Source organism: Microtus pennsylvanicus, chromosome 10, assembly GCF_037038515.1.
Source record: "Microtus pennsylvanicus isolate mMicPen1 chromosome 10, mMicPen1.hap1, whole genome shotgun sequence".
NCBI classification, from domain to species: Eukaryota; Metazoa; Chordata; class Mammalia; order Rodentia; family Cricetidae; genus Microtus; species Microtus pennsylvanicus.
The window spans coordinates 103,477,411-103,489,486 of record NC_134588.1 but is presented as its reverse complement, the minus strand read 5'-3'; the positions used below and the strand labels follow the sequence as shown (position 1 = coordinate 103,489,486).

The following is a 12,076-nucleotide window of genomic DNA, read 5'->3' as shown; positions in this document are numbered from 1 at the left end:
GTCATCCCAGTCTGATCATGACACATTCATACGTGTACTGAAATACCATGCTGCAATTCGTAGGTACATACCCCTAGATATGGGTAAAATATTATGGTGAGAGCACCTTTACCTGCTGAGCCTTCTCGCTGGCCCAGAATTACTGACTTTAAAGTACAACTTAAAAAGACACTGTGGATTATAAGAAGGAGAAGGTGATTTAGATTATCTTTTTGAAGCTTACTGGGAGGGACTACTGTTGAAACTAATTAGAAACCAAGAGTGGAAGCAGGAAGGTCTGTTAGCAGACCGGTGCCATGACCCAGGCTGAGACAGTGGCCTGGACCAGGACAGTGACAGTGGGACACAGATGCACTTCCTGCTCGACACTCTCGGTTTCTCACCTCAAGTCTGTTGTCCTTCACAGCCAAGCTCCAAGCAACAACCAATTTCACTACCCAGTTTCTAATTTCTCCACCACCCTACAGACAGACACACTTCTGACCACTATTCCGCTCAAACAGTGCAAAGGTCCCAGCCACTCTCATCTTCCCCAAACCACTAAGTGCTTTCTTGGTCCTACCTGGCCTCTACTGACAGCCCTTTACCTGCACCAAATCCTCCCCTCAGATTAGGGAAGATTTCCATGTTGGGGAAAGTTATCTTAAGGCATGTTACATTTGTTTATGCTGTGGAACATTTGTTTTAATGATGCAAAGATGTGTTGCATGCTTTTATGTTGTATTTGTTTAACTCAGTGAAGCTGTGACTCCTTGCCTGTCTAAAACACCTGACGGTCTAATAAAGAGCTGAGTGGCCAATTGCGAGGCAGAAGAAAGGATACACAGGGCTGGCAGGCAGAGAGGATAAGTAGAGGAGAAATCTGAGAGGAAAGAGCAAGAGAACAAGGGGAGGAGGATGTCAGACAGCTACCCAGTCAGCCATGGGGTGAGAGTGAACATAAGACATACAGAAGTAAGAAAAGGAAAAAGCCCAGAGGCAAAAGGTAGTTGGGATAATGTAAGCTAGGAAAAGCTGGCTAGAAATAAGCCAAGGTAATGTCAGGCATTTATAAGAAAGAATAGGACTCCATGTGTGATTTATTTAGGAGCTGGGTAGTGCCCCCCCCAAAAGCCATAAGAGTAAAGAGTTAAAAAAACAACAACATTTCCATCACCTAGCATTCCTCTCTCTGCTACTCCCTTTCAATCCTCTCAGGAACCTTCACAGGACTCCCAAACTTCAGTCTCTCTAAGCTTACCTCTCCGGTACCCAGTTCACCATACGAAATCCTAAAGATGAAAACCACCCTTCTGCTGGTAACTCCCAAATTAATGCCCCTGACTCCAGATGCCCTGCCAAGTTCTGACCTCTATCTACTGTGTAACCTCACCTGCTCACTTGGACAAACCCAAGCATTTCCTATATGAAAGGTTAGGATGCCTTCATTATTTCTTAAACACACACACACACACCTGCCAAGCCAAAGGCATCCTAAACTGCCTCTCCCTCAGCACTACAACCCCAATCAGCAGACCCTTCCCCCCACCCCCCACAGCCGCACATCCCAACCCTACTCCTTAATATCTACTTCCCCTCAGATCCTGCTAAGGTTAGGTTCAAGTTCGCAGTATTGTTTGTTTGTTTGAATTAAGCTTCTCAATCCATTTGCCTGCTTCTAGACTCACTGTGGCCACAGGACACTCTAGGTCTTCACCAAGTTCTGTAAATTGGATTGAAGGCAAATCTGAAGGCAGAGCTTCGGTCCTCAGTCGGAGCGCCTCTGCCGGTCTTACACCTCCTCTCCAGTCATTCGGATTTTTGGGGGTTCTTTAAACACTAGAGCTGTTCAGACTTGCTTCTTCCTCCCAGGCTTTCTCTACTGTTCTATCCTCTACTTCACAGGGAGGCCTACTATCATAACTTTAAAGAAATGCCTCTTGGGGGCTGGAGAGATGGCTCAGGGGCTAAAGGCACTTGCTGCTCTTCCAGAGAATCTGAGTTTGGTTCCCAGTGCCTACATCAGGTTGCTCACAAGCACACATAACCCCTGCTCCGGGGCACCTGACACCCTCATCTGGCTTCACTCATGTGCGGACACTCAGGCAGATGTGACCAGTGAGTCATGGCTCCTACAGGGCAGAAAACTACCACCATGGCTCCAATGATTGGTACAGACTATTCATTCCTAATTTGATATTTTTTAAACGTTATTTTTCAGGCAGACCCAAGCTAGCCCTTGAGTGGGAGGCTAAATCTTCCCAGTGCCCTGTGATAGTTCTTAATTTTTGAAAGGGAGAGTTTGGTTTTGTTTGTTGGTGGTTGTTATTGGGTCTTATAAATCACCATTCTGCCATGGCAGAGTAATAACACAATGCTACAAAGCAAAACATGTTTCATATCAAAAACAAGAAAGCAGCATAAAACACGCTCCTTCAAAGGGAGAAACGAAGGAGCCCTTAACAAATCCTAGGGAAACACACGGCATCTAATAACCCAGCCCTGGGATTTATAGCGCTGAAGGGCTTGATGGTAATAACAGGAGGAAGGCTTCTCTCCTCAATAAACGCCAATTAACTTTTCTTGGCCATGCCGCTGGAATTTTAGTTCTCACCGTGGGCTCTCCTTCACTTCCGAAACGGTTCCTTTTCTTACTGGGGAGTTTACTCACCACCTCAAAAGCCCCTCACTTGCCCATCTGTCATTCATTCCGTAAATCTGAATGACAGAAAGGAGAAGGAAGAACAGAGAGGGTGGGGATTCTAAACACTCTGGAAAGGCCACAGTCCCAGGGATGGGAAGGGTGGAAGTTGGGGACAAGCGCGGGGTGGACTGACAACTCGCAGGGACTAGGGCGGAGGATGCGATCCTCCCGGAGCAGCTGGTGTGCAGAGGAAGAAGGCATGAAGCTGGAACTGGGAAGGAGGGGGTGGGGACTGGTGACAGACGGACGACGGGACGCTAGACGCAGAAGGCTGAGGGGACGCTGAGGGGAGCCGCTCAGCCGCGACCCGGTCGCCGGCCACTTACTCGGGTCCCTCCTCAGGGCGCCGGGGGTCTCCTCCCGCAGCTGAGGGAACAGGAAGTCGCGCGCGGACTGCAGGTCCTGGAAGGAGCAGAACTGGACGATGGAGCAGGCCATGGCTGCAGGGACCCCCGCGGGTAGGGGTGTCGTTCCCTAGCCACGCCCGGCCCACCCGACCCCGCGGCTGACAGCACGGAGCCCCAAAGCTTCAGCCACCCGGGGGGGCGGGGACGCAAGACCGGAAGCTGTCAGCGAGCCCCGGGAGGCGGTCCCAGGGTGCTGCGCATGCGCGGACCGCTCCGGAGCTGCGCGTGCGCGAGGCGACCCGACTCCCAGGGAAGGGACTACATGGAGCATGTGACTGGCAGCGGTGCGGCTCAGAGTCCGACGTGGCTGCTGGCGCCACTGTTAGGTCCCCGCCTTGTGCAAGCCTGTCAATCTGGCCTCCCTCCAGAGGTGATCTAATTGGGCCTTTGAGACACCCAAGCAATTATTCTACTTCTACCGACATGACCTAGATAGTTCAGAGATGAGGCGGTTTAAGCTGAGTTTTGGCAGAAAACATAGGTGGCTTGAGAATTTCATAGTTTTCTTTTAATATGGAAAACTATCCTAGCGTGCAATAGATACTTGTACAAAAAAAAGCCTGCCTCAGCATCCTGTAATGCTTTTTTCCTGTGTTCAGAAGGCTGAGGCAGGTGGATATACAGGTGTTCACGCTACTAACCTGAGGGGCAGTGAAGACAGTGTCTCAAGTAACAAGGCTCTGGAAACCAGCTTTCTCCATAAGGGCTCGTATTAAATACACCCATCGATTGGCTCCGTGTTGTATGAATATGAGCTGTGCTGCGTTAGATCCCGTGTTTTAATCATTTGATTTTTCATTCATCCGCTCATGCAACTGCTCAACAAATACTTGTTAGTGTTTTCTGTGTCAGCCTCATTCTAGGCTCTGATCTTCAGGGAGCAAAAAGGACACGTTCCCATGGAACAAAGAAGCTTGTGACTGACACAGACCAAGTGAAGCCATTACTTACTTACCCAGCTAACTAAAACTGAGAGAGTGCTAGGCGGGGAAGAAGTAGAAAACACCAGGACAGAATATAACGGGGGAGAGCTGGCCTGGTTATTTTCTCTTAGGGTTTTGGACTAGGAAAGCACCATCCTTATAGACTCCTGGAGGACTGGGGATCCGTTTAACCCCTTATATCCCAGATCTCTAGCATGGGATCTGCTACAGAACTGACTCCTTAATACATACTTGCTGAAATGTGTGCACATAACTTAAACAGACCTACCTGGTTATTTCACGTGGATTTGAAAACACCATTCTATGTGTTACCTAATTGAACCGTCTCACAAATGCTATCTTCTAAGAGTCTTTTTCTTTGTTTGAGATATATTCTAGCTATTTTATTTTATTGTAGATACATTCTAGCTATGTAACCCAGGTCAGCCTCAAACCTTCAATTCCCCTTAATGTCCAATCTCTGGGATTACACGTGTGTAGTACATAATGCCTATTTTCCTATTTTTTTAAAAAGAGAAATTTCTCTAAATGCCTCTGAGAAGGCTCTTGAAGCCCATTTAAGTTATTCTCTAAGGTGTATTAAAGCAAAAAGGTTATGTTTGTGTTAGCACTAAGGCCCATAGGCACTCATTTCCCAGAGGAAACCCAGGTACAATCCACTTTTTATGAGGCAGGCAGTATTACAGGAATAATTTTAAGACGACTAGGTGGGGCATGGAGCACGGGTTTCTGTCAGTTCTGCTATACACACTTTGTCCCAACAGTGATGTAATTGTAACTGAGTATGTTGCTTATTACTCTTAATTTCTGTTCCTAAGCTGGAGCAACTTCTACAAAATAAGATAATTTCTATACTATCAAGTTTCAGACATTAGTTTTTCACCTATAAAATACATGTTGAAGTAGATATACTATAAAGTCATTTCCAGCATCAGGGACCTATAATTCTATCATCACAAACTCTAGGAAAAGCAATTGCCTGACAGAGTCCTTTTCAGGGAATTATCTTTTAAAAGAATGTTGGGCTGGAGAGGTGGCTGAGCAGTTAACTTGGGTTGGGTTGCCAGCACTCCTGTGGTGGCTCACAACCCTCTGTAATTCCAGCTGTAGGGGATCTCCACACCCTGTGCTGAGCTCTTCAGGGACCAGACGTGTGTGTGGTATACATGCATACACTTGGATAAACCACTTATATACTTAAAATAAAAATAAGTAAATCTTTCTTTTTGAAAGCCTGCAATGCTCCCTCAAGAACATCACTCAGTAGATGTTCTGATAATCAATTCTGATAAGGTTTTCCCTAAAACCTAGCACTTCACTCAGTAGATGTTCTGATAATCAGTTCTGATAAGGTTTTCCCTAAACTAAAATAAAATTTAAATTTGGATCTGTAGCTTTACTGATGAATACAGAACATTAGACATTTCATGGAAAAAGACAATGCCGGGGTTGGAAAAGCATTCAAGTTCTTTGGGTAAATGCGTTTTGTGGAAGTAGCTGCGCTTGGCTTGTTCAGCTGGCTTTTGTTCTGTCCTGAGGCGTTCATTCATCCCTTCAGTGGCACTCACTGAATTTCATTACCGCATTGGCTCAGCCTCAGGGTGAAGTTCTCTGACTTCTTTCCAAGTGGTTTTGAAAAGCTTCATTCATGACTGTTTTGAGGAACTTCAGAGACCCTTCAGAGGAATTACAACAGGCCTAGGCACTGAGCCCTTCCCTGCTTGGCTGCCCTGCCTCCGTGGTTTCTGTGTACTGCCTGGGCGACTGTGTTAGAGAATGCCACTAACCACACAGTGTCAAGAAAGTGCGCTGTGGGAGATGGGCAGGTCTTAGACCCATATAGGCAGTTCTGACGCTGAGAGGTTGGAAAACAAAACAACAAAAACCAGTTCTCTTAGTTACTGAGCAGCAGGCTGGTGGCAGGGACACCGTTACCCATTCTCCAATGTCCCTCACCAGGAGTCACAGCACCAGTGACTGTAGTTAGGACAGAGATGGCTAAGGAAGCTGGCGGGTCTTTACCAATCCTTCGTGGCAGCCTGAGGACAAAGGGTTCAAGCTGCAGGATTTGAAGTAGAACAAGTTAGAAAAGCAATGGATTTAGAGTCAGGAGACCTGGGGCACTTCTTAGTTCTGTAGTTAGTTAGTGAACAAGGTTGTTGTGGAATATTATTTTAAGATGTGTTACACTTGTTTATGAGTTGGAACATTTGTTTAATGATGCAAAGATGTGCTGCATTCTTTTATGTTCCATTTGTTTAACTCTGTAATGCTGTGTTACTTCGCCTGCTTAAAACACCCGTTCGATCTAATGAAGCCTGAAGAGCCAATAGCTAGGCAGGAGAAAGGATGGGCAGAGCTATCACCCAGAGAGAATAAATAGAAGGAAAGAGAAAAGGGCAAAAAAAAAAAAGGAGAAGGCGAGGAGGACGATAGGGTTCAGGTACCCAGCCACCCAGCCAGCAGTAGAGTAAGAAGTAAAGGAAGACATAGAATAGAAAAAAGGTAGAAGCCTAGAGGCAAAAGGTAGGCAGGATAATTTAAGATCAGCTGGCTAGAAACAAGCCAAGCCTAGGCCAGGCATTCATAAGTAAGAATAAGTCTCCATGTATTTATTTGGGAGCTGGGTGGCAGGCCCCCAAAGAGTTTAAAAAATATATAACCAATAACACAAGGCAATGAATGCATGACACCTTTCTGGGTCTTCTTTTCTTCCATTCTCTTTTGAATTGTGTGTGTGTTATTTTGCTTGCATGTAAATAAGTAAGTGCTCCACATGCACGTGGTGCTCACGGAGGCCGGAAGAAGGCACCAGGTCTCCTGGAACAGAAGTTATACATGGTTGTTAGCCACCCCATGGGTGCTGGGAACTAAACCCAGGTTGTCCACAGGAGCAGAAAGTGCTCTCTTAATCACTGGTCCATCTCTCCAGCCCCACAGGGAGAATTTTCTTGATCTATGAGATCAAGGGGCTGAGATCTTGTATCAGTCCTGGGAATACGTAGGTTTAAAGAGATCAGGAAGGGAACAGAAACTACTCTAGAGCTGCCCAGCAGGAGGACAGTTGGCTCTATTCCTGACTCTTCTGTGGTTGTGGTAAAATAACATGACCAGAAGCAATTTAACGGGGAAAGGTTTATTTCTTTTACCAAGGGAGAGTCTGTAATGATAGGGGAGGCATGGCAACAAGAAGACAGAGCAGAGAGCAGAGAGATCTCATCTTCAACCATAAATGTGGAGCAGGGTGAACTAGAAGTGGGGTGTGGCTATAAATCCTCAAAGCCCACATTCAGTGACACACTTCTCCCAGCTGGGCTCTGCCTCCTAAATGGCGATAATCTCCCCAAACAGCACTACCAACTGGGGAGTAAATGTTCAGATACCACAGACTATCAGGGATATTTTAACTCAAACCACCAAAGGTGGCCCAGCAAGGACCATGATGGACAGGGTTGGCCATGGGGGGTTCTGAGCATCCCAAGGTAAAGGAGTTGCAGAACTCTTACCTTCCTGACTTTGCTGAGGGAGATTTTTGAAGTCTGTGAACAAGATTTTGAAGCAAGGTCTTTCAAAAACATCTTTTGATCCAGCTAGCATCTGTGGATGGCTTATTACACTGTAGGTGTAACAGTGTAGCAGTGATCACAGGGCGGGGGCGGGGGAGGGGAGGAGAGGAGAACAAGCTCTGCCAAGATTCCATCCCTGAAAACACATGTACACAAATAACTGGAAAGGATCAGAGTGTGGTGGGTAGGTGCCTTCCCTGCAGTGGCAAAGCTCGGTTGTCAACTTGCCATGGCTAGAAAGAGGGAATCTCAACTGAGAAACCGCCTCTGACAGATTGGCTCATGGGGACGTCTGTGGAGTGTCTTCCTGGTTGCTCGTTGATGTACAAGGGTCCAGTCCTCTGTGGGTGGTACCGCATGCCTTGGCAGGTGGGACTGGGGCTGCCCGAGTCACTTAGCTGGGCAAGCCAGAAGAAGCAGACTACAAAGCATGGTTTCTGCCTCAGTTTTTGCCTCCACTCCAAGTTCCTGACTTGACTTTCTCTCAGTGGTGGACTATTGTTGCAGGATACTTGTTCATACTTTGAACCCAGAGATTGCGTTATTTAAATAAAACTAAACATAGGTCAAAAGGCAGAGCAAGCAGCCAGTTGAATGGAAGTAACCACAGAGGGCGAAGGGAAGTTGGGGAGGTCGAGGAGAGTGGTACAGGAAGTAGAAGGGAGGGACATTTGGTTGGAGGAGGTTTTTTTGTTGTTGTTATTTCAGATAGGATAGGAAAAAAAAGCCTTTTTTTCTGAGATGCTGGCAAAGTGGGAAGGTCAGTCGGCTGCTTCCTCCGCCTCTCTGAGCTAGCAGGTTTTCACCCTCGCAGCTGGGTGAGAGATCCCAAGTCTTTATCGGTAAAAATAAAAAGATACAGACTTAGTTAAAACAACATTTGCCTCCCTGCGTGGAGGTGGCTTAGGCCACTGATGTGAAGCCCCCCTCCCTCCCAGGCTGCAGCCTCAGCAGCAGGGAGGAGGGGCAGCAGTGCAGTCAGCAACCGGCCACCGAAACAGTGATAGGGTCAGGCGCAGCTGCTGCACAGATAGGAAACAGCAGACCATCATTTGTAAAATAAACGTTTTCCTCCCTGGTTTCGTGTAATGGTGTCTGTCACAATAGCAGAAAACAAGCTAGAATACTTGGGATGAAGAGTTTGCTAAGCTTGTTTCCTAGAAGAGTGGAGAAGAGGTGTGTGTGTGGGGGGGGGAGCTGTGATACCACTTTGATTCCCACCTATCCAGATCCAGAACCTTAAAATACTATATAAATATATATTATATAAAATACTATATATAAATAAATAAACACACACTAGTAAAAATAAAAAAAATTAAAAGAAAAGAATAAAGCAAGTGGTTAAAAAAAATGGTTCCACAGACAAGAGAACTAGTTGCTCTTGCAAAGGACCTGGGTTCCATTCCCAGAACCCACCTGATGGCTCACAACCATCTGTAACTCCAGTTCCAGAAGTTTTGATGCCCTCTTCTGCTCTCCACGGGCAGAGCACATATGTGGTACACATGCAGGCTAAACATCCATACACATAAAATAAAAAAAATAAACAAATCTTTTCTTTAAGAAAGCAGTACATTAACATGGCTAGCCAGATAAAAGACAGTGCTGTAATGTGTTTGGTCCTACGTTTTTTTTTTAAAACACATTTAGGACTTTCCAAGCAACAAGAGCTGGCATTTGTAGAATGGTTGATTATCTACCCACCCATTCACACTTGCTTATAATTTTTAACTTTTCTTTTTAGCAAGATAGACCTTATATTACTGAGGAAGCATATTCCTACTTGTGAAGGCCCCAAAATGTGAGCCTCTTCCCCTTGTCTGAAGGTCAGAGAGTTTGAATTTGCTCAAAGCTTTTTGACAGCTGTGCCTACACACCCTGATCTAGGGTGTGGTTACTTGGTGTTTTGTACAGAAAGAAGGTGGCTGCTTTCAGGATACTTGGTCTAGGGTGTGTTCACTGCCTAAACAACAGTGCTTTTCTCAAGAAATAATGACTTGGTGTCTCAAGTATTGGAGCAAATAGTTGTCCTGATTGTCCTTTGTATCATGTTAAAGCAGTCTTTTGCTTTCTTCCCCCACTTTTGTATAAAAGTGTGTGGAAAATTAAGACACACATGAAGTCAGAACTCAGTATGCAGAAGGCATTGAGTGGCCCTTCCGTTACTATCCTGTGTTTCTGTGATTCTTTCTTATTTCTGTTCCTCCGACCTAACTTTTCTGATCCTCATGCCCCTACCCTAGAGCGTACAAATTCATTGTGGCTAGAACCACGACAAAAGTCACCCCAAAATGATGGTTCCCGACACCTTCTGTTAGGATTCAGGCATTATGCTGGCCCCGTCACCTGGCAGGATGCACCCAGGCAGTACCCTGGCCAGCTCAGGGTCCAATGGCTTCTACAGCATGACTTAGTCTGAACACAGGTGCAAAAGGTCCCTTTAAGAGACAAGCTCCACCAGGCGGTAGTGGCGCACGCCTTTAATCCCAGGACTTGGGAGTCAGAGGCAGGCGGATCTCTGTGCTCTGTGAGTTAGAGGCCAGCCTGGTCTACAAGAGCTAGTTGTAAACCAGGAACCAAAGCTACGGAGAAATCTTGTTTGTTCGCTTGTTTTTTGCAGGGGGGGGGGTAGGGGGGGAGCCTGTTATGGTTTTGGTCCCTTTAAGAGACAAGCCACACCCATTCCCCTCCCCATCCGCTGAGGCAGGCTGATCTTCAGCTTCCTGCCTGAGCTCGTTCTCTTTTTCATCTTCCTCTCTGAGAGGCAGCTTTGCTTCTGCCTCTCTCCCCACTTCTCAGCTTCCCCCTTCTCTGACTCTTTCTCCTCTTCTCCTCTCTCTCTCTCTCTCTCTCTCTCCCTCTCTCTCTGTCCCCCCCCTTCACCCTTTCTCCTCCATAACCCCCTGAATAAACATTCAACCTCACCCTGCACGTTGTCATTGCTCAGGGACCAGCAGCCATCTCTGCCTGGGGCCCACTGGCCCACTGCCGGCTGCCACATGGCCCGCCACCACTGCTCTGAGACCAGCAGCCGTCTCTGCCTGGGACTGGCTGCTCCCAGGGCCCCGCTGCCTGCCACCACATGGCCCTCCGCCACCATTTGGGACCTACAGAATTTCTGCTGCCTACTGCCACCGGGGATCTTGCTGCATTTTTTAAAAAAGAATAACAGAGCCTATTTCCACTCTCTTTTCCCAGTGCTCTTCTGAAAAGGCAGGCTAGTCCTTGCTTCTTCCTCTTCTCTTTTTCTCTGTATCTCCCCCCCCCATTCCCTTTATTTCAATAAAACTCCCACCTAAGCCCTGCCTGCACAGTGTGCCTGACCCTCACTCACTGTGGGCTTTCACCCACCACAGGCCCCTTGCCAAGGTCCCTCTCCCGCCATTTTATAACACCTACATTTGAAAACAAACCCATTTCCCAACTTAAGTTGATTGTGGGCAGCCATGTGACTAAGTTCTGACCAGTAGATGGATCAAAGAGCTGTTAGGCTGCTGGCAGGGGTTTTCAGGAAGCTGGGGGGGGAGGTTTCCAGAAGAAGAGACAGCTCAGGAAAACTAATCTCCCCTTCATCTTTCCTGTTTCCTACCTAGAATTTTCACAGCTACAACTTCAGCCTCCTTTCATGTGTTTGTTAGAATGTATTAATTAAAGAAAATAATGTATTACATTAAGGGATTTCAACACATGGATATAATGTATTTTGACCATAGAGCCCCCATTACCCTCTCTTGTCTCCTTCTCACCCTAGGTGATCACCTTCCTTTTCCTAAGTTGTCCCTCTTTAACTGTGTGTGTGTGTGTGTGTGTACACGTGCTTGTGTGTCCCAGTGAATTGCTTACAGGAGCATGAATGAGCGATTACTTAAATAATGTGAAGCAACTTGAACTAGGGTGAGTCATTAATACAAGAAATTGAATCTCTCCTGTGTGGCAGAGCTGTTGTCGCACGCTTGAATGACCACATCTGGATTTCTTACAGGTGATGAGATAGATTTCCACACGTTTCAGCCTCTGCTCTTTGGAATTTCCTGTTACTGTGACTGAATCTAATCTTGACGTGATCTGACCCAAATAAAGAGAAAACCTCCCATAAATCTCAGCTAAATCAAAGAATTTTATTACACAGATATCCTTTTTTTCCCTCTAGCATAATTCAGAGAAGTTTGGGTGAATTACTTGGATGTTTTCAATTGTGTTAAGTAATATCATTTCACTGAAACATGAAAGCAAGTGCCAAGTAGCCAAGTATTTCTTGTTTCCTTCTTTTTTGGTTGAACCAAAATAGATCCATAAAAATTTCTATGAATTAAAAGAATGCCCCCAGTATTTGGTGGCTGGATGGCAGGTTCTAGCTATCACTTTTCTCAGCGAGAAATAAAGGGCAGGATAGAAGGAGAAAGTGAAGGAGGGAGTTGTACTTGAACATGAGACTTCAAGTCCAACACTAACCATTGCATTGTGGTTTGAGAG

General features: G+C 46.3%; 1 protein-coding gene across 2 annotated transcripts in view; it reads right to left on the bottom strand.

Annotated features, from left to right (window-relative positions):
• The window catches only part of Rab3gap2 (RAB3 GTPase activating non-catalytic protein subunit 2), an 87,562-nt gene extending 84,308 nt beyond the window's left edge, over positions 1–3,254 (bottom strand). Inside the window, exon 1 of one of the 2 annotated variants that reach the window (XM_075989398.1) lies at positions 3,010–3,254. In XM_075989398.1, coding sequence (XP_075845513.1) covers positions 3,010–3,121 — 112 coding nt within the window. In that variant the 5' untranslated portion in view covers positions 3,122–3,254. The remainder of the gene's footprint in view (positions 1–3,009) is intronic. The other variant, XM_075989399.1, reaches the window with a different exon arrangement.
• Between the last annotated feature and the right edge of the window lie 8,822 nt (positions 3,255–12,076).